Raw genomic sequence first — 22,707 nt, 5'->3', positions numbered from 1 at the left:
CGGTGTCCGGGGAGCAGCCGGGGATCGAACTGGCGCCTCAGAGGCCGCGGGCAGCTTCGCAACCCAGCGCTCAACCGCTGCGCCACCAGGGGAGGCCCTTTTTTTTTTTTTAATTTTTTTATGCATACAAGAACTGAGGTATAGGCCAGAAGAACTGAGGTACAGATTGGGGGTGAGAGGATTCGCCAGAGACAGAGTGGGGAACAGAACAGGCAGACTGATGAAATACACTGCTGAGGGGAACAGCGGGGGAGACAGGAGAGGTCTGCCTCACCATGTGGGTTGCTCCCTGGCTGGCTGGGGATCGAACTTGTGCTGCAAAGTTTGTGGATAGCTTCATTTTGCTGTGCATTATTAACCCTTTGGGCCACCAGGGAGGCCTGGGACCAGTGACATTCTAAAAGCAATAGCAACTCCTGGAGCTCAGACTTTGGCTTCTAAATTTTTTTTTTTTTTTTTTTTAAGGGGACCAGGAGTTCTTATAGAAATGGATGATTCCAGGTCTGGAGAAAGGAAAGTACAAACGAATCCTCTTATACCACAAAACAAGCAAATGTTCAATCAATGATAGGGACATGGCAAGGGCACAAAAACCATTTTGAAGGGGCTACCACAGGTCAACAGGAGTATGGCCTAGAGCATTAGAGTAAGCATGGCCTGTCCTGACAGCTTACCAATTAAGGGAACTTGAACTAGCCTAGACTATTACAAGTGGTCTTTTAATGTCATTAGCTTAACTAATGATCAGTTTCAGAGATTGGTGGTGCCAAAGGGACAGAAGACTCTAAATTATTAAAATTAGCTTCATGCTTTATGAATGAAAAGTAAAGCTTTGAGGGTGCTAGTGTATTTGTGATGGTCAAATACTGAAGGAAGGATTTTTTGGAAATAAAGAAAATGGAATCATCTTAACTGAATTTTCAAGCCCATTCACCTAAATCCCTAAAGAGATTTTCTTACCTAATGTACATTTTTTGAGACTTCTATCAGTTACTACCATGATTAATGAATCATTTGTATAATCATGTGATATCATTTACTAAGTTATAGTTTGCTGAGATACTCAGTAGTCCCAGAGATATATTTCAGACATGTTATAGTCAGTTAATTTAACAAACATTTTTGTTTACCTACTCATTGAACACTGGGGATGTAAAGATAGGTAAAATAAAGTCTCTGCCTTTGAGGGCTTACAGTTTAGAATGGCAAGCATGTCTATAAGCCAGTAATTGCTATGGGATTTAATAAGCACTATAATACACAATATGTTGAGGTAGATTGTGACACAAAAGAAATTGCATATTCTTAGGTTTGTCTGGGTAAGTTTCACAAAGGGGAAGAAATGCTGGTTATTGAAGTATGACCAGCAGCCATTTGGACAGGCTATTCAAGATGGAAGAAAATAAAAAAATGTCCCCAATAACATGGTATTATGGACTGATTTGTGCCCCCTCCCCCCAATTCCTGCATTGAAGTCCTAACTCTTAGTACCTCAGAATGATTGTATTAGGAGGTAGATCCTGTAAAGAAGATCAAGTTAAATGAGTCTTTGGGGTAGGCCCTAATCTAATCTAGCTGATGTCCTTATAAGAAGAGGAAATTCAGACACACACTAGAACACCAGGGCCTCACGCACACAAAGAAAAAGGTCGTGTGAGAAGGACACGGGAGACGCCAGCAGTCCACAAACCAAGGGGAAAGGCTTCAGGCCAACACCTTTGCCTTGGACTTCAGCACCAAAATGCATTTCTGTAGTTTAAGTCACACAGTCTTTGGTGTATTGTCAGGACAGTCTCCACATTGTGTACTTCCCCACACTACCAAGTGATTTTCAGGGGTCATCGAAACAAATCGGTCACCCTACTTAACTCAACCCTGAAACTGTCTACCTGGAGAAAGCATCAGATGCCACAAGTTAGGGGCACAGTCTCACAAGAGCGCCCCCTCAGCCACCATTCACAAGACCATTTTGTTACCAGGGCTTCTAACTGGCTATAAACTGTTTTAAGGAAACACACTTGGTTTCTAGGAGCAAAGCCTTAAACCCGGGCAAGTTATTTTCTCATTAATAAAATGGATTCTTTGTGTTCTATCAGTCATTGGTAGATAAGGCATATTTACTGCCCTGCTCTTGTTTTCTTCAAGTGGCTGAGTTCAACACAGTGTTTAATAAATAGGTATTGAATGATTCATATAGCATTGATGAAAATGATATGAAATCTTTCTAAAAATTAGTAACCTTAGAATTTTAGTTCTGGGCCTCCGTGATGGCGCAAGTGGTTGAGTGCAGCGCTGTGAAGCTGTCCCTAGCCTCCACAGCACTGGTTTGATCCCAACCAGCAGGGGAGATACCCACATGGTGCAGCAGACCTCTCCTGTCTCACCCACTGCTCCCCTCAACAGTGTATTTCAGTCAGTCTGCCTGTTCTGTTCCCTGCTCTGTCTCTGGTGATTCCTCTCACCCTCCCGCACCTCTAGCTCATACCCCAGTTCTTGTATGCATGAATAAATAAATCTTTTTTAAAAAAAAAAAAAAGACTCTTATAAGGCAATAAAATCCAAAAAAAAAATTTTTTTAATAGAGGCATGTTTATTTATTTATTTGTTTGTTTTGTTTATACATACACTGGGTACAGTCAGAAGTGTGGGAGGGTGAGAGAATTCACCAGAGCCAGAGTGGGGAGCAGAGCAGGCAGAAGGACTGAAGTACACTGCTGAGGGGAGCAGCGGGTGGCAGGAGAGGTCTGGGCGCCATGTGGGACCCTCCTCCGGTGGCCGGGGAGCAGCAGGGGATCGAACCGGCGCCCCATAGGCCGCAGGCAGCTTCGCAACCCAGCGCTCAACCGCTGCGCCAACGGGGAGGCCCCAAAAATTTTTTTTGAAAAAGACTTTTAGGGCCTCCCCGGTGGCGCAGCGGTTGAGTGCTGGGTTGTGAAGCTGCCCGCAGCCTCTGCAGCGCTGGTTTAATCCCCGGCTGCTCCCCGGCCACCAGAGGAGGGTCCCACATGGCGCGCAGACCTCTCCTGCCGCCCGCTGCTCCCCTCAGCAGTGTACTTTGGTCCTTCTGCCTGCTCTGCTCCCCGCTCTGGTGAATTCTCTCCCCTCCCATGCTTCTGACTGTCCCCAGTGCTTGTATAAATAAATAAATAAATCTTTAAAAAAAAAAAAAGGAATTTTAGTTCTAAAAGCCACAGGTCCCTTATTATATTACAGTAGGCAAAACTTGTGGCCATTCTAAGAAATAGAACTTTAAAGATCTTGGCTCTGATAGAATTTTTCATTCTTTCATTTTCTCAGGAATGTGCAACTTCTAAGAATATTTAAAATTATAGCCACTTAAATGTAGGGTACTCAGTCTGTCTTTCACCCAAGGTCATCCTCATGGAGCCATTCTACCAAGATTTCCCAGGGTCTGAAAATGCCTTCTCATGGGTAACATTTGCAGCTACATGTTGTTATATTGTTCATGAATAAAGGAGTATGTTTCAGTAAAAAGATGCGGCAAAAACATTCTGTTTCTGTTCACTTTCTTCTTAGAATATTTGACCCTTGAATAAGATTGAGTTTGAACTCACAGGTCCACTTTAACACAGATTTTCTTGTAAACAGACAATGTAAGCTTGCTGTCTCAATACAGTACAACACTATAAATGTATTTTCACTTCCTGATGATTTTCTTAGTAACAATTTTTTTTTTCTTGATGGTAAGAATACAGTATATTATATACTTAACATACGAATTATGTGTTGACTCTTTTTGTTATCCATGATACTTCCAGTCCACAGTAGGCTATTTATTAGTAGCTAAGTTTTCAGGGAGTCAAAAGATATACCGGATTTTGTTTTTAAAGATTTATTTTTATTTATTTGTGCATACAAGAATGGGGTGTAGGCCAGAAGTGCAGGGGGTGAGAGGATTCACCAGAGACAGAATGTGCAACAGAACAGGCAGATTGACAGAAATACACTGCTGAGGGGAGCAGCAGGTGAGACAGGAGAGGCCTGCTGCACCATGTGGGTCAGCTCCCTGCCAGGGATAGAACTCATACTGCAGTAGCTGCGGATTGCTTCACAGTGCTGACGCTAAACCCCTTGCTCCACCAGAGAGGCTGCTGAATGAAAATTAAAGAGAATTTTGCTCAACATTAAGACATATACTGTTTTACAATTACTGACAGTGTTTTAATGCTATGAGTGACCTATGACTGGAAGTGGTACTGCAACATATAAAAAAAGAAAAAGAAAAAGATGCTGGTGGTTTCTATTTATGCTCAGTAATTAACACAAAAAACATGAAATCTTGGGGACTCCCTGGTGGCGCAAGGGGTTAAATCTCAACACTCTGAAGCTATAGGCATTCATTGCAGCAGGAGTTTTATCCCTGGCTAGGGAGCTGACCTACATGACACAGCAGACCTCTCCTGTCTCCTTCGCTGCTTCCCTCATCAGTATATTTCAGTAGATCTGCCTATTGTACTTCCCACTCTGTCTCTGGTGAATCCTCTCACCCCCAGCACCTCTGGCTTGCACCCCAGCTCTTGTATGCATAAATAAATAATCTTAAAAAAAAAGAAACTTTTTTGCACCAACCACTTAAACTTTCATAGTTTAAAAATTACACAGAGAGTTCATAGTAAGACTATATTTTACAATGACCAGATGCCCCAGATTTTTCAGGATCATCCTGATGTCAGTATTTTGTCCCATGTCCAGTAATTGTCACCAGAACAAGTAGAATGATTTGAATGTGTCTATTATGAGCATGATGACTTTGTGTCTTGAGTCTTCCAGTCGCACCATATTATGAATTCAATGATAACTCCTCAGGGATATAGAGAAAGTAAAAGAAAACCCTACATAATGGTTAACGTACTCATTAAGTTTAGTTCCACTGCCAAGTGTTTGCTAGTAAACATAACTGTATAATATTCCTAAGCCAAATGCTTTAGTAGGAACTCAAGTGTTGATAAATTTTTGTTCATGCATGCATTCATTCATTCATATGTCCAGTCCAATTTGAAACACCTGAGATTGAATATGAAACAAAATCCCTGCTCTTAAGGTATTCACTTGTGCCTTGCTGCAGTGGCTGCTGATAGCTTCATAGTGCTATGCTTAAAACCCCTTATGCCACCAGGGAGGCCCCCCATTTTATTTTTTTAAAATTAAATTGTTTTTCAAAGAGAAACCCCACCAACTGGGAGAACATTTTTGCACCCAACACTAATGATAAAGGACTGATCACAAAAATCTGCAAAGAGCTGATGAGACTCAGCAACAACAAAGAAAATAATCCAGTCAAAAAATGGGCAGAAGAGCTAAAAAGAAACTTCTCTGAAGAGGAAATGCAAATGGCCAACAGACATATGAAAAAATGTTCAACATCACTTGTAATCAGGGAAATGCAAATCAAAACTACCATGAGATACCATCTCACACCAGTGAGAATGGCACATATTAAAAAAACTAGCAACAACAAATGTTGGCGAGGGTGTGGAGAAAAAGGAACTCTCCTGCACTGCTGGTTGGAGTGCAAACTGGTCCAACCACTATGGAGAGCTGTGTGGAGATGTTTGGACCTACTAAACATAGAGCTTCCATATGATCCAGCAATTCCACTCCTAGGTATTTACCCAAAGGACACAGAAACATCAATTCCAAAGAACACCTGCACCCCTATGTTTATAGCAGCACTGTTTACAATAGCTAAGCTTTGGAAACAGCCCAAATGCCCAAAAATAGATGACTGGATCAAGAAGATGTGGTACATATACACCATGGAATATTACTCAGCATTCAAAAAAGATAAACACATGCAATTTGCAGCAACATGGATGGCGTTGGAAGGGATCATGCTCAGCGAAATAAGCCAAAAAGAAAAAGAAAAATACCGGATGGTCTCACTCATAGCAGGAATCTAGAAAACTTAAATAAGGGACCAGGAAAATGAATATAAGAAAGTGAAAATCAAAATCAACAAAAAACTATGAACCATGCTCTGCTCCCCGCTCTGGCTCTGGTGAATTCTCTCACCCTCCGTGCTTCTGACTGTACCCAGTGCATGTATGAACAAAACAAACAAATAAACAAATAAATAAATAAAACATGCCTCTATTAAAAAAAAAAAACAAAACTATGAACCAGAGACACTTTTTGGGGGGTGGGGGGCGGGAGGGGAGGGATTGGGGTCAGAATGGGGCGTTTGCAATTGTATGGGGGAATATAAAAATAAAATTTATTATTTTTAAAAAAAAATTAAAAAATTAAAAATTAAATTAAATTGTTTTTGTTGCGTTTACATCCATTTGCAACATTAGGTTTTAGGGGTCTAGGCTCACACCTCTTCAAATGTGCCAATATCCCTCCACCTTAGAATACAGGACCCTCTTGCTTCTTTGCTTTCCCACCTCCTCCCTCAATACTGCCCCTCTGGCAGCCTCACTGATGGCAGTCAAATTTCAAGGACTTGTTTTGGTTTGGTTATCTGTTCCTTTACTTTGTTTCTCTGTATTCCACATATGAATGAAATCATCCTGCATTTATTTTTCTACTCTGACTTAATTCTATCCCATTTTACAAGTCATTTAGTTTTGAACATAAAAATTGGAGTAGTGTAAAATATTTTTGTTAAATACAAATTTTTTTTTAAAGATTTATTTATTTTATACAAGAACTGGGGTACAGGTCAGAAGCGCGGGAAGGTGAGAGAATTCACCAGAGCCAGAGCTGGGAGCAGAACAGGCAGACGGACCAAAGACACTGCTGAGGAGAGCAGCGGGCGGGGCAGGAGAGGTCTGCTGCGCCATGTGGGGTTCTCCCTGGCCAACAGGGAATCGAACCCGCACTGCAGAGGATGCAGACAGCTTTGCGACGTGGCGCTCAATCGCTGCGCCGCCGGGGAGACCGTGAAATACAAATTTAAGAGGATGTTTCTCCTTGATTGTTGGAAATTTAGTGTCCTGATTAAAATGTGTTTGCCAAGTGTAAAATATAGAGTGGGTTTCAAAGATCTACTACCAAAATTTGTAAAATAACTTATTGATAATGTTTTATATTTATTACGTGTTGAAATGAGAATATTTGGGGTACATTAGTTTAAAAACATAAAATGAACCACTCATTTTAAATATATTTTTAATGTGACCAATGGAAAATTTTAAATTTCCTATATGGTTCACATTTTACTTCTTTTGCACGGCACTTGTCTAGATATTACTCAATAACCATTGAAGACATATGAGTAGAAGATTGATACAATTAGAATTTTGATTTCGTGTAATTCATGTAGCACTAGTGTGTGATGGATTTATTTTTTAATGGAAATTGGAGGAGGGAAGACCCCTTTTAAGGGTCTGGGAACTGGGATTAAGTCCTTGAGGATCAATTAGAATAATGAATGGTTGAAACCCAGTTTAGACAGGAAAATCAACATTTCTGAAATTTTTGCCTTCTTCACCCTGGGGGTTTATTTTCTACAGTGTTTTCAGATTCAAAATTGACTCTGTTTATACCTATCTTAATAAGATAGGTATAAAGTTCTTCTTTATGACGAATATTACAAATACAAAGAATAGGATTAACTTGAGCAGTTTTTAGAGCAGTGCTTTTTTGTGTGCCTCGAAATGCCATTACATTATTGTGTAAAAGAAGCAGTTCCCTGTTATTACCTCAAAGTGTTTAAAGCCCTGTTTTCTCTGATTTTAGGACTTTGGTTTGTTTGTTTCTCCACTTGGTTATCACACTAGCAAACATCCTTCTCCCAGAGGATCACAAAGCTAGATGAGACTAAAGGTTTGCAGATAATCTGCATTTGGAGATCCTGCTCCATTATTCATTTACTTTTTTCTAAGCAGACCTATATTAAACTACTGGGTGGTAATTTTGCAACATTCCTTCCCAGCCTACTCTATTTTAAAATATATCCACCATATTTCTTCTTCCTTTGTTCTTAGAAAAGATAGCAGTATATCTCCCAGGAACCAAATACACAGGGTATGTGTTTTAAGAAGTTTCCTTGCTGGCCTCCCCAGCATACTCCCTTCTAGGTTGATGGGACTAGGGCTACAATAGAGTAGACTCTAGTGGGCGACTCCCAAAGTGCATCAAAGACTCCAGTCAACCAACCCATTTCCTCAAGGACATGGACAAAGAGTTGTATTGAGCAATGATTATCTGTTGCCTGGGGCGAGGAATGCCTAAATTGGTGTTTTGGTTGGGACAAGCCCAGTACTGAACAGGTTTCTGAAGGACAAGAGTTTATTAGGTCCTGCATGCTTAAGGAACATTTCATTCAATATATTCAGAACATTTTGAGATTCTTGAGATTCAGCTTAATAAGTTATAATATTGTTATATATTATACATATATAACATATATAGATAGAAGTAGAAGTTTCTCTCTCTACTAGCTAGCCTACTTAGCTTCTTCAAAGATAATTTTCTCAGAGTGAGGATTAGCCAGAGAAAACAGGTTTCAGAACTCTCTTTTTCAACCCCCACCCTTTTAAGTTTTTAACCAAGAAGAAAATAATGGACAGATTTTCAAATATCTAAAACTTGATCTTCAGCATTATCTTTCTCCATAGTTGTTGTACACATTTGAGATAGGTCTAATTCTGGGCCCTCACAATTAACTCATGCATTCTTTCAATAAATACTGAGCATATAATTACCAGGGCGAAGACTGTTGTGGAATGACATGGGAACCAGTTCTGATTTATGCGAAGTGTAGAACAGAGTAGTCTCTTCTTTCATGGGTGCCATGGGTGCTTACAAAATGTAAAGAATAATTATTGTAAGATTAGGGAGAGGGACGAAGAAAAGAAGGTAATTTAGAGCCTCCCTGGGGCCTCCCCGGTGGCGCAGCGGTTGAGCGCTGGGTTGCGAAGCTGCCCGCGGCCTCTGCAGCGCCGGTTCAATCCCCGGCTGCTCCCCGGCCACCAGAGGAGGGTCCCACATGGTGCGCAGACCTCTCCTGCCGCCCGCTGCTCCCCTCAGCAGTGTACTTCGCTTCTGCCTGCTCTGCTCCTCGCTCTGGTGAATTCTCTCACCCTCCCGCGCTTCTGACTGTACCCAGTGCATGTATAAACAAGCAAACAAACAAACAAATAAATAAATAAAACATGCCTCTATAAAAAATTAAAAAAAAAAATTAAAAAAAAAAATAGAGCCTCCCTGGTGGCATAAGGGGTTAAGTCTCAGCACTATGAAGCTATCAGCAGCACTGCAGCATGTGTTCTATCCCCAGCCAGGGAGCTACCCACATGGTGCAGCAGACCTCTCCTGACTGGCCCACTGAAGTGTATTTCAGTAGATCTGCCTGTTCTGCTCCCCACTCTGTCTCTGGTGAATCCTCTCACCTCCCACACCTCTGGCCTGCACCTCAGCTCTTGTATGCACAAATAAATAAAATAAATCTTTAAAAAAAAAAAAGAAAAGAAAGTGCTTTAGAGTCAAAAATGATATTGTGAAACAAATATTGAAAATCCAAGATTAAAAAAATGAGTGGAGAAAAAGCTGGAGGAAAATATGAGTTCTTACATCAGTCTTACTCTAAACCACCAGGTCCACCAGCTCACTAGCTGTTGAGCTCCTACATGGAGCTGGTGGGACTATGGACTTTTCATTTTTAACTCATTAAAATGGAAGCAATTAAAATATTTTCCCATTATACACAACTTTGCTTTCTTGCCAGAATGACATATTACTTTAACTGTAGAAGCCTTAGAGTCTAAAATAGAGTTTTGATAAAGATCAAAGCTCGGTGGGAGGGGAGGAAGACAGTGGGAAAAAAGGTCAGCTATCTTATTAATAGTTTTTCTATTGATTGCATGCTGAAAGGCAATTGTTTGGAATAATTCAGGTCACATGCAATAATTATTAAAATTAATTTTTTGTTTCTTTAAAAAATTTTAAAGTGGCTACTAGAAATTTTATATTACACAAGTGGCCCAAATTATAATCTACTGGGCAGACCAGCTACATGGGATATTCTTTTTTTTCCTTTGGCTGCACAAATCAGTTGCCTTGGTAACTAAGGGGCCGCTGGGTTCAGAGTTTCCTGGAAGGACAGGGGAGGTGGGGGGCAGGGGGAGGTGTGACTTCAGGGAGGTTTTCTTCGATGTTTGTCACGTTTCACTCGTTTCACTCGTTCTTTCAGCCACTTTACCAATTTAGAAAAAAATCCTCTTTTAAGGGGAGGAGACAGCATAATCCGGTTGTTTCTGGTTCCGCACCAGCAGTTTGAAGTCTAAACCCACAACCAAAACCCCAAAGGACGATGCACTTCCTACAGTGTACCATCTGGAAAGAGTGGAGCCATTTACTGGGGTTTTTGCTCTCAACACTCTCTCCCCCTAGCCCGAAAGCGTTGCTAGGCTGCAACTTAAAGGGTGTTGCGGATTTGACCACTGATACTCGCTTCCCTTCGAGCCTCGATGTTATCTCTCCTTTACCCAACTCTTCACCCACAGCTAAATTGTTCCGTTTTGTTGACTCGCGAGCTGACGCCTCTCCCCTGACCACTGTTATCCTCCGCCTGTGTTTTTCCACGTTTTTCCTGTCAGCTCCACTCCTTCAATTTGCATTTATAGCTTAGTAATCGGTTCTTTATCCCCCACTTTCAAGAAAATCACAGCGTAATTAGTAGGATGTTGACCATTCTCTCCAGTTGTGTAAGAATCACAAACTGGCCTTGTCCCTTTTTCATTTTTTAAGGGGAAGAAGAGAAACGCTAGCAATGCTTTAAGGATCAAGACTTTGGGGGGGGGGGCAAGTACCCCATATAGAGTGTTTTCAGCAGATACCTGTTCAACTGAATTTGGTGGTTGGTCGGTCTCTAGATGCTGTGAACCTGAGACTAGAAGCAAAACGTTACAGAAATGACAGAATTCAGGATGGGTGGTGAAGGCAGTCTAAAGCCCAGGAGACCCGGTGTGCCTCCCACTCAGGCAGGTCCCCCTCTTCCTGGGGGAAGTGATGCTGATCAGAGGACAAGCAGAGCCCCAAACGGGCCCAAATTTTGCCTCCTTTTGCTTTGAGACAGTTGCCTTCATGATCCTGCAATCATGAGCCTACAATCAAAAAAAAAGAAAAAAAAAAAAACAGCTGATAAGTTCATAGAATTACTGAATCCTTTCTGCTTACACGTGTCCTTTAAACAACCTTACCTCGGTTAGTAGCACCCTCTCGACTTAGTCTCACAGAGACAGCATTTGCTCTCACCTCGGAATAGATGGATTCAATTCTGAGCGGATGCCAGAAGCAAAAAAGTGTATTTGCCCTCCCTCGAGGCTTTTCTGGTGGCATTTTGTCTGTGAAACTAAGAGGCTTTCGCCGTTTTAAAGAGGAAAAGAGAGCGTTTTAAAGAGGAAAAGAGGAAAAGAGAAAAAAGAGGGGATAAAGAACCGATTACTAAAAAAAAAAAAAACCCAACACAACGGAGTAGGGGAGGCTGTAGGATGTCGTTTTGAAAAGGGAGGGATTAAGTTGTTGCTTAAGGTGGGGGCCGAGTTTGGTGTCACAAAATTCTGGGAGGTCACGAGATTACTTGGGGCGGGGGCTTGGGGTGGGGCTGGGAGGCTTGGTCCAGGCTCCTCCCTTTGCGGAGATTATAAATGGGCGATGGATCGCCTCTTAGCGATGAGAGGGAAGGAGAAGGCAGCGCTGCGGGGGGCTCGGGGAAACTTGCTGCGGAGGACGAGGACATCTTGAAGGCTTTGCTGGCTGGAAGAGGCATCGCTGGAATCCCACTCCTACAGCTGTCGTGAAGATTTGAGACGAATGTAATTAGGGCCATGGGGACCTATCGGGTAAGGATGATATAATTGACGATTATTTTTGCTTGTTTGGGGGCTATCAGAAAGGCAAGCCTTCATGCTGGTGGCAATGTTGTGTTTTACTCTAAGTCACCTAGCCATCTTAAATGTAAGGCCTTTCCATTTCTCTGCTGCCGACAATGCTACGGGGCTCAAAGCAGCTCTTTTTACATGTCAAAGCCCCATCAAGGATTTATGCCAGCTCCGTTCATCCTTGGTCGCAGGGAATGTCACCTGGAGTAGTATTTATTTCCTTGCCAGGCTGAGTTTACGTAATTAGAGGCACTGAGGCTGGTATGACGAGTACTCAGGGGCTGCTTGGTCATATTGATTTTAAGTGTGGGTCTCAGCCAACTTGAGAATTTCCCTGGAAGTATTAGACCTTGAAAAGGGGACCTGGGATTTGTTTGGGGATAGTGGAAGTGTCGAACCCTCTGTTCAGTAACGTACAGGATGCCCTGGATACTAAGAATTCCCATTGCCCTTGCTATTGTGTGGGTTAAGCGTGCAGAATCTCTTGAGGCTGTTTTGTGTCCTGTATTCCTTATTAGTAGGGAGAAAGGCTTTTATGCTACACGTAAACTTATTGGAAAATAAAGGAAAATAAAAGGGATGAAAAATGGGAAGGAAGAGGCCCTAACGGGTAGTAGGTATTGAGAGGAAAGCAGGAGGCTTTTCGGAAAGGGGAAAGGATTAAACAAAAAGCTTAGCACTGGCTGGGGACCTCCTGGGGCACTTACTTACCCTGGTTGCCCAGAGGCAAGGTCAATTTGGAGAACGGAAACTCCTAGCTTGCCACTGAGAGAGAAAGAGTTTAAGATAAGGAACGGTCCGTAGAGGATGTCCTTGGGCATAAAAAATTGGGCTATCTTGAGGTTGAAAGTTATGACAACACCCACTTGTTTTATTTGGGGGAGGTGAGAGATGCTCATTCTCTCCCCATCCCCCCCAAGAAATAATCTGTTGGTTTGTACACGACTTATGTTCGCCCCCTGCTGGGTGGGCCATAGCAGTACTGTAGTCAGTAAAGAATTTCAAATGCGGCCTGGATGCTGTGGGTAGATTCTGTGGAGTATGAGACCCAGAAGGATGCTCTCAGAACATCCCAGTGGTGAAGGCACCCAGCACCACCACCTCCCTCCCTGCTCGGGGCTTTTGTGGAAAAGAATTCTAAGACTGTGTTTTCCTTTACTGGCCTAAATCCTTTATACTCGAGCCCAACTCTTTGTTTCTTCCTGAGGAGTTTTTTGAATGCTTCCAAATCCACTAATTTGGTTCCTCTTTACTCCTTTCTTACCCTTTTCCCCAGGTGCATTCCGCTTACTGAGTCTGTATCTCCAGATCAGGTCTTCATTCTAACGTATTTTGTTACCCATTCATTGCCTAAATCTCATTAGATTTTTATTTTCCTGCCACTCATAGGCCCAATGAAAAGTTATACCGACTGTTTCTTTCCTTCCTCCTTCCCATTCAGGTGACCGCGTACCTGGTCTTTGCCATCACCACCGCCACTATAGGCTCCTTCCAGTTTGGCTTCAACACTGGAGTCATCAATGCTCCCGAGATGGTGAGTGCCAGGCACGCGGAGTTAGAATTTAGAATAGGGGGATGATTCTCCTTTCAGCAGGCTTTCAAGAATTAAGAGTTTAAGACAGATTTGGTGTCTAGTTTGCTAAGGTTGAAGTGGGACAGTATGTTGATGGGAAAGTGTAGTTGAATCATTAGTTGAAGCAAAAAAGCTCACTGGATCTCTTAGACTCTGAACACTTACCGGTTCTTCTCTCACCCCATGGTGATACAATGTTATTCCCTGGGGGTTAGTTACAAAGAAAGGGGTAGCTCTCAGGAGAGAGTGGGGTAGCCACTGAACATCTGTGCAACTACCTACAGGGATCTTCAAGACAAATAAAAGTTTTATTCTTTTCAGAACTAGTAACATTTACTCCGATGTGTCATCTGTTTCTTCCATCCCCATCTATTCATTCCTTGAGTCTTCTACCTATAAAGTAATTATTAGGATTCTCTCATAGGAAGCGGAAGGTAATCGATAATTTTTCTAATCCAATTTTAACAATCTGCCTCCCACCAACCATTTTAATTTGCAGATCATAAAGGACTATCTGAATATCACTTTGCAAATGAGAACAAATGAGTATCCCAGTACCGTGTTGCTCACGACCGTGTGGTCCTTGTCTGTAGCCATCTTCTCCGTTGGTGGTATGGTTGGCTCCTTTTCCGTTGGACTCTTTGTCAACCGCTTTGGCAGGTATTGACCAGAAATGGGCAAGAAAAACGACTGTTGTGGTTGCATTGAGGACAGGTGTTGAGAATAAGGGTCTGGAAGTGATGATGTATTTGAATAAGGGTACCTCCCATTCTGATTAGGGGAAACCTAGGCCAACTGGTCCTGACTCTGCCAGGTAGTAAAGTCCACTGGAATTTTCCAGAAACATACTTTATTTACAAGGTTAGAAGTTGTTTGCTTTTTTTACATTTGGGAGTTTTGCTGCAAGTGTTTTCATTGATTCACATAACAGATTGGTAGGAAATATTTTATAGTTCTTAGTCTGTGGCAAATGAGGATAACAGCCAAATAACTGAAGTTCTTTTACCAAGAGAAGAAAATTGAATCTTCTTGCACTGTGAGCTAGCTAAATAAAATGTCTTAAAGGGTAGAATACTTTCAGTAAGGACCGGTAAGGGAACCGTTAACTTGCTAATTACATGTTCTGCAATGGACTTCAAGTTTAAAAAAATTTTAAAGCAACCTGTCTTATAATGTTTGAATTTTTTCTGACAGTCTTTTGTCTACTAAAGCCATTAGAATCTTAAGATCTTCTTTCCATAACTATTATGCCTTTCTTCCTATTATTCTATTAACAAAAGGAATTAATAGAGGAGGGGTAGAAAGGAAAAGCAATGCAGAGATGGTAAAAGTAAGAAGTGGGAAAGAAATTTCTTTTTCACAGAGGTTCTCTCTGTGAGAGATTTTAAAGGTCCCATGCCCCAAGTCAGTTTAAATCATATCTGGGGAGAAAGCCCCATGTTTCTAAGTACTTTCTCAAAGTTCCCCAAGTAATTCCAATTCCAGTGTCCCCAATCAAACCTTTGAGCTATCAGGGTGCTCGTTCTCCAACAGCTCCAGTAGTTTTTCAACGCTGATCTTTTCTGTCTTCAATCAGCTGTTCAAATCAGCTGTTTTGCCTCCCACACTTAGCACATAAATGCAGGGATTTATTATTTTATACTAGTTATCAGTAATCATTAATGGCATGACCTATCTAGTCTACAGCAGGAGACATGAAACTGACTGCTTTTTGCATAAAATTTTCTGTGTTGCAGAAACAATTTTGTCTTATGTAGTTTTCACAGTTTAGTCTAAACTGTCATCCTTAGTATGTTGGTGACATCTGAGCAACTGTGCTATAACAAGATGCGATAGAAATCAAAAAGATCAACACTGGCCCAGACATTTCTCTTGAGTGAGTTTCTGGAGCGTCTCTATCAGAGTTACCTAGAAAACCATGGTGTTTTATTTCAGCTAGTTGAAGATCTATCTGATGGGCTTTTTAAAACACAGATTGCCGGAGCCCACCTCAGAGTCAGACCTAGTGATTTAGTCAATATGGAAGGAGATGGGACTATTTTTATTTTATTAAAGACTACATTTATTTTTGCATACAAAAACTGGGGTGGAGCCAGAGGGGTGAGAAGATTCACCAGAGACAAGAGTGGAGGGCAGATCTAGGGGGAGCAGCAGATGAGACTAGAGTAGTCTGCCACGCCTTATGTGGATTATCTCCCCGCCTGGGGATCGAACTCAGGCTGTCCTGGTAATAGCACTGAGATTTAACCCCTAGGCTACCAGGGAGGCTCAAGGTAGGACTATTTTAATTTCTAGCTAATATTGTTAGTTTGTGGACATCTTGGAGAACTATTGGCCTGGGATTTTCTAAAATCCTGCGTTACTTATATGACTTAGAGAGTAGGCTCTTAAGCAAGTATTCTAGGTGGGTTTGATGCATATAGGGTGTAAGAACCATTGATCCTGGTTACCTTAACTAGAAATGTCCTCATAAACTGGAAAAGGGCTGTCAGCACTATGAAGCTATGGGTAGCCACTGCAGCATGAGTGCAACCCCCAGCCAGGCAGCTAACCCACATGGTGCAGCAGACCTCTCTTGTCCCGCCTGCAGCTCCCCTCAGCAGTGTATTTCAGTCTGCCTGTTCTGTTCCCCACTGTCTCTGGTGAATCCTCTCACCCCCTGAACCTCTGGCCTGTACCCCAGTTCTTGTACACATAAATAAATCTTCTTTAAAAAATTAAATTAAAAAATAAACTGGAAAAGTTAAACCAAAAAAGAAGATATAAGAATTTGGAGTCACATGAGAAGGACTGTTATGCTAACTTTGCTTATTTAACCTTTCAGACGCAATTCAATGCTTATTGTCAACCTGTTGGCCATCACAGGAGGCTGCTTAATGGGCTTCTGCAAATTAGCACAGTCAGCTGAAATGCTGATCATCGGTCGGCTGATCATTGGTCTCTTCTGCGGACTCTGCACTGGTTTTGTGCCCATGTACATTGGAGAGGTGTCTCCGACTGCCCTACGGGGAGCCTTTGGTACCCTCAACCAGTTGGGCATCGTCGTGGGAATTCTGGTGGCGCAGGTAATCTAAGACTTACACTTAATGAGGGTGAATTCATGGTTCATAGGATGAATTAACAGATAAAAACATGAAATGTCTGGCACATATTCAACTTAACCTAAGTTTCAGTTATTTTTCTAACTAGTTCACAGGCAGCTAAGGAAGCAGGCAGGGCAGAGAAAGGAAAAGGAGCAGTTTATTTTGTGATAAAAAGAAAAAATTGTTTTCTGGAATTTTTTTTAAATGGATTTGTGGCCAGTCTAGTGTGGGCTTGATAGTATTATCCGTGTTTGTTTTCTAGATCTTCGGTCTGAAAGGCATCTTGGGAACTGAAGACCTCTGGCCCGTGCTTCTGGGCTTGACCATTGTTCCAGCCGTCATCCAAAGTGCGGCCCTTCCATTTTGCCCTGAAAGTCCTAGATTCTTGCTCATTAACAGAAGGGAGGAAGACAGAGCTAAGGAGGGTAAGTATCCTTCACACCTTCATGACAAGAAGTGAGTCTCCCTAGTGGCCTAGAGATTAAGTCACTGCGCTATCACAGTATCACCGCTACTGGCTGAGTTGGCTTGAGTTCAATCCCTGGCCAGGGAGGTAACCCACATATGGAGCAGCAGGCCTCTCCTGTCTGGCCCGCTGCTCCCCTCAGCAGTGTATTTCAGTCAGTCTGCTTGTTCTGCTCCCCGCTCTGTCTGTGGCGAATCCTCTCACCCTCCCCCCCCCTCCTCTGGCCTACACCCCAGGTCTTCTATGCTAAGAAAATATATATATTGTGGGGTTGTGATTTGTGTTAAGGTGAGGACCCTCAGAATCCAAGTGTGGAAAGTTTTCTAATGACCCTAAGTCGGACTTTCAACCCTTCAGGAATGAGGTGCCTTAAAGCATGTTAAGGCACTGGTGCTGGCTCATCACTGTGCTCAGGACTCTTTCTAGCTGCCTTCGTGGAAAAGTGAATTAAGGATGGCACTTGATCGGGCTTCCCTGGTGGTGCAGGGGGTTAAGCACCGCACTATGAAGCAATTCGCACCCTCTGCAGCACAAGTTCGATCCCTAGCCAGCCAGGGAGAAACCCACACGGCGAGGCAGACCTCCTGCCTTGCCCTCTGCTCCCCTCAGCAATATATTTCAGTTAGTCTGCCTGTTCTGTTCCCCACTCTGTCTCTGGTAGATGCTCTCTCTGGCCACCCCCCCCCCCCGCATCTCTGGCCTGTACCCCAGCTCTTGTATGCATAAATAGATAAAATCTTAAAAAAAAAAAAAAAAAAACCAGTGATGGCACCTTATCTTTATACTTTACTTGCTAGTCCTCCAGAAGTTGTGGGGCACCCAGGATGTGACTCCAGAAATCCAGGAGATGAAAGACGAGAGTGTAAGGATGGCGCAAGAAAAGAAAGCCACCATCCTGGAGTTGTTCCGTGTGCGCAGTTACCGGCAGCCCATCATCATCTCCATCATGTTACAGCTCTCCCAGCAGCTCTCTGGGATCAATGCCGTGAGTATCTACTCGTTTCCATAGAACACCTGCCCAGCAGTGAGCAGTGCTGCTTGTTGCTCACCTCCTCACCTATGGACAGTCCTTCTAGTGCTTGCCATGTAGTGGCCACTCTGAAAATGTCTGTCATCCCTCTTTGGATTTGGTTGTTTTCTTTTTTTTCTTTTTCTTTTTCTTTTTTTTTTTTTTAAGATTTATTTACTTGTGCATACAAGAGCTGGGGTACAGGCTGCATTGCCCCAGATAGCTTCATAGGTTGTGTCCCTTTTTTTTTGAGAGATCCATCTGTCTATGCATACAAGAGCTGGGGCACAGGCCAGAGGTGGTGGAGGGTGGTGAGAGGATTCACCAGAGACAGTGGGGAGCAGAACAGGCAGATTAGCTGAAATACACTGCTGAGGGGAGCAGCAGGCAAGTCAGGAGAGATCTGCTGCACCATGTGGGCCGCTCCCTGGCAGGCCAGGGACCAAACTCATGCTGCATAGGCTGTGGATCGCTCCACAGTGTGGTGCTCAACCCCTTGGGGCACCATGGAGGCCCCATAGGTTGTGTCTTAACCCCTTGTGGTACTGGGAGGCCCAGGTTATGTTTTATCTCTTCAAATTATTTCTACAACACATTTCACACATGGAAAAATTAGAAAATAAGTAAAAGGTAAAATTCATCACCTATCGTTTGGGGACTTAGGATTTATCCTCTTCCAGACTCTTTGAATATATGGAGCATCATAGATTTATCTAATTTTCATTAGTCCTCTTGGGGCCACTCACTTTTAAAATTTATGATCCTCTCTGATCTGTTTTATAAGATATCATCAGTGGTAATGCAGACCCTTCCCCAAACTAGATCTGGGAACTTGGGTGCCTTGGCATTCTACCCACCCCCAGCCTGGACTTTACAGTCTAAAAATTGGTGTAGGGCCTCCCTGGTGGCACAAGGGGTTAAACACTGCACTATGAAGCAATTTGCAGCCTCTGCAGCATGAGTTCCGTCCCTGGCCTGCCAGGGAGCAACCCACATGGTGCAGCAGACCTCTCCTGACTCGCCCGCTGCTCCCCTCAGCAGTGTATTCCATCAGTCTGCCTGTTCTGCTCCCCACTCTGTCTCTGGTGAATCCTCTCACCCCCCGCATCTCTGGCCTGTACCCCAGCTCTTGTATGCATAAATAAATAAATCATAATAAATAAATAAAAATTTGTGTAAATTAGGGCCTCCTTGGTGGCGCAGGGACTTTAAGCATAGCACTATGAAGCAATCCACAGCCACTGCAGCCCAAGTTCGATCCCCGGCTGGCCAGGGACCTACCCACATGGTGCAGCAGACCTCTCCTGACTCGCCCGCTGCTCCACGCTCTGTCTCTGGTGAATCCTCTCATCCTCCTGTGCTTCTGACCTGTACCCCAGCTCTTGTATAAATAAATCTTTTAAAAAGAGAAAAAAAAAAGCCAGAGGAGTGAGAGAGAGAATAGAGTGTGTGTGTCCATTAGGTTTTTGGTGTGCATGCTTCTCTCTAGGGAAGAAAATTGGCATATTCATTGCAAGTATTATATCATCATTGATAAAATACTAAAGATTATTCACTCGCAGAAAAGACTGAATAAAAATAAAACCTGGAAGGGACTCCCTGCCTCCTGGGACTTTTGAGTTTATTTAACTGCTGTGCACAGTTGCTATTTCAAAGTTGCGTCTGCTTTTGTTTCCTACCAGGTATTCTATTACTCCACAGGAATCTTCAAAGATGCAGGTGTCAAGGAGCCGATCTATGCCACCATTGGTGCGGGTGTGGTTAACACTTTATTCACTGTAGTTTCTGTAAGTTGGATGACTTGACAGTTTGGTGGGGCAAAAGGAATTTGGGCTACACCTGTTCAAAGATGGGTAGCATGTCCTTGTACCTCCCTACCATACTTGTTTGGAGGGGGCACTTAATTCATCCTTGGGGAAAAGATAATGAATATGGGTATAAGTAGTCTTCATTCTCTTCACACAAATATGGAGTGGATGGAAAAGAGGGGGTTACGGAAGGGATACTGTAGGGCTTTGAACTTAGAACCAGAAAGGGGGAGTGTGACTATCATGAGGGTCCTGCTGTGGAGAAGGCAGATTCAGGGACCACTGGCCATATTTTTGTGTTATTTTCTTTCAGCTATTTCTGGTGGAAAAAGCAGGGAGGAGGACTCTCCACATAATAGGCCTTGGAGGGATGGCTGTTTGTTCCCTCCTCATGACTGTTTCCTTGTTATTAAAGGTGAGTGAAAAGAATTCAGGGGAGGAAGATGACAGTTTAGTCTCTGGGACAGTGTGGGCAGTTGATGCTGGAGATGGGAGTCAACTTTGGGAGACGCATGTGGCCTGAATTTTAAGAGGGAGATAATTAAACTGCTATAATCTTTATAGCAGTTATCTACATAGCATAGGGCTCATAAATGTACTATTTAATGCTTACAGTCATCTGAGACAATTACCATTCCCATTTACAGATGATGAATTGGTCTCAGTGCATGACATGTGCAATCATACAACTAGGATTCAAAAATCTCAAAACTTTGCACGTTTAAGTCCAATGCCTCCATTATACTACAGGATGAGAGGAGCTCTTCATTATCTGTCTATTCTCCTCGGTCTTGCTGACTTTGCGCTTGACTTTCTTCTGTTCCTTTCTCTTACAGGATCATTACAACTGGATGAGCTTTGTCTGCATTGCAGCTATCTTGGTGTTCGTGGCTTTCTTTGAAATTGGTCCAGGTCCCATTCCATGGTTTATTGTGGCCGAACTCTTCAGCCAGGGACCCCGCCCAGCTGCCATGGCGGTGGCTGGTTGTTCCAACTGGACCTCCAACTTTTTGGTTGGACTGCTCTTCCCCTCGGCTGCAGTAAGTACATTAAAATAAGACTCACCTGGCAACCTAGGCCAACGTGTGTGAGAGACACCTTAATGGTGACTGGTGCCATGAAGGATCAGATGTCTAGGGTTTTAAACTAGAGCCCCTCTCCCTACCCCCGGCCCTGTTTTCAATGACACACAGGAAAAGAAGCAATGACAGCCCAAAATATTGAAGGTGGGGGCCGGGGGGACTGGGAACTTGGGAAAGACCACAAATGTGAGGTGGTACAGGCAAAATTCTGCCTAGAAAAAAAGGTGGTACTTAATATGCCTCAAAAGGTTCCAACTAAGGGTCTCCCTAGTGACACAGGGGTTATATGTCTGAGCACTACAAAGCTATCTGCAGCACAAGTTCAATCCATGTCAGGGAGCTACTCGTGCAGCACACCTCTCCTGTTTAGCCCGCTGCTCCCCTCAACAGTGTATTTCAGTAGATCTGCCTGTTCTGCAAGATTCCAGCAGAATACTTAATCCATAATTTGGGTTACCATTAATGCCTTCATGATCTTAAAAATACACCCATCATGGGCTCTTATGAATCAGGTAGGCCCTATTATAAAATGACCTAGAGCTAATTGGTTAAATAAAACAGCCAGCATTGGGCCTCCCTGGTGGCGCAGCGGTTGAGCGCTGGGTTGCGAAGCTGCCCGCAACCTCTGCAGCGCCAGTTCGATCCCCGGCTGCTCCCCAGCCACCAGCGAGGGTCCCACATGGTGTGCAGACCTCTTCTGCTGCCCACTGCTCCCCTCAGCAGTGTACTTCGTCACTCTCTCTGTTCTACTCTCCGCTCTGGCTCTGGTGAATTCTCTCACCCTCCCGCACCTCTGACTGTACCGTGCTTGTATAAATAAATAAATAAAAATTAAAAAAAAAAAAAGCCAGCATCTACAATGCATCTCCTATTTTCATGAGCCTTTCAGAAACCCAGATTTTATTTTTTTAAAGATTTATTTATGCATACAAGAACTGGAGTACAGGCCAGAGATGCAGGATGGTGAGAAGATACACCAGAGACAGAGTGGGGAACAGAACAGGCAGACCAACTGAATGAAATACACTGCTGAGGGGAGCAGCGGGCGAGTCAGGAGAGGTCTACTGCACCATGTGGTGTAGCTCCCTGGCCACGGATCTAACTCGTGCTGCAGTGACTGTGGACGCCTCATAGGTTGCGTCTTACCCCCTTGCACCACCAGGAAAGACCCCAGCAACCCAGATTTTAAAAGGAATAATCAAAAGTCCTAAAATGCAGTCATTTAGAAGCAGCTAGCTTTAAAGAATAGGACAAGGAATGACCCAAAATTACAGAAAGATATGGTAAGTTAGTGGACTCATAAGAGTCATGCACGAAGTCTCTTAGAAATAGGGGTATGAGGGCAACTGGCATTTGTCAATGACTTGAGTTTTGTATTGACACTCCTTTCTCATATTCTTTCACTAGTACTACTTAGGAGCCTACGTTTTTATTGTCTTCACCGTCTTCCTCGTTATCTTCTTGATCTTCACCTTCTTCAAAGTCCCTGAGACCCGTGGCAGGACTTTCGAAGACATTACACGGGCATTTGAAGATCAGGTGCAGGATGCTGACAGAGCTGAGAAAGGCCACATTGTGGAGATGAACAGCATCGAGCCTACTAAAGAGGCCAGCACCAATGTCTAAGCCATATCTCCTGCCCACCTCCCTCCCGACATGAAAAAATGACCTCTCCCTGACTGAGGGGGAGACCTCATCAGGTTGTGACCCAGGACTGTTTCTGAATGCTGCTACGTGATTCCTTTCTCATCCCACACACTCATGAGCACTCAGAGTGTGCTCGTGGGCTCAACTCTGGGGTTAGTTGTATTCTCGCTGGCTTTTTAAATATTCCATT

The 22,707-nt window shown here is 43.3% G+C and overlaps 1 protein-coding gene across 1 annotated transcript; it reads left to right on the top strand.

Moving 5' to 3' along the window:
• Positions 1 to 14,020: 14,020 nt before the first annotated feature.
• On the top strand, positions 14,021 to 22,496 carry LOC311185163 (solute carrier family 2, facilitated glucose transporter member 3; the record flags this gene model as incomplete). Its single annotated transcript, XM_084255659.1, has 8 exons — positions 14,021 to 14,082; positions 16,247 to 16,487; positions 16,768 to 16,930; positions 17,769 to 17,956; positions 19,663 to 19,767; positions 20,102 to 20,203; positions 20,625 to 20,828; positions 22,278 to 22,496. The coding sequence occupies exons 1-8, from the start codon at positions 14,036 to 14,038 to the stop codon at positions 22,494 to 22,496; spliced, it is 1,269 nt and encodes a 422-aa protein (XP_084111785.1). The 5' UTR covers positions 14,021 to 14,035.
• Positions 22,497 to 22,707: the final 211 nt, after the last annotated feature.

The sequence above is a fragment of the Talpa europaea genome (genome assembly GCF_964194135.1).
Source record: "Talpa europaea genome assembly, chromosome: 15".
Taxonomy (NCBI): Eukaryota; Metazoa; Chordata; class Mammalia; order Eulipotyphla; family Talpidae; genus Talpa; species Talpa europaea.
The sequence above is the reverse complement of the archived record's forward strand: the minus strand, read 5'-3'. Positions and strand labels throughout refer to the sequence as shown.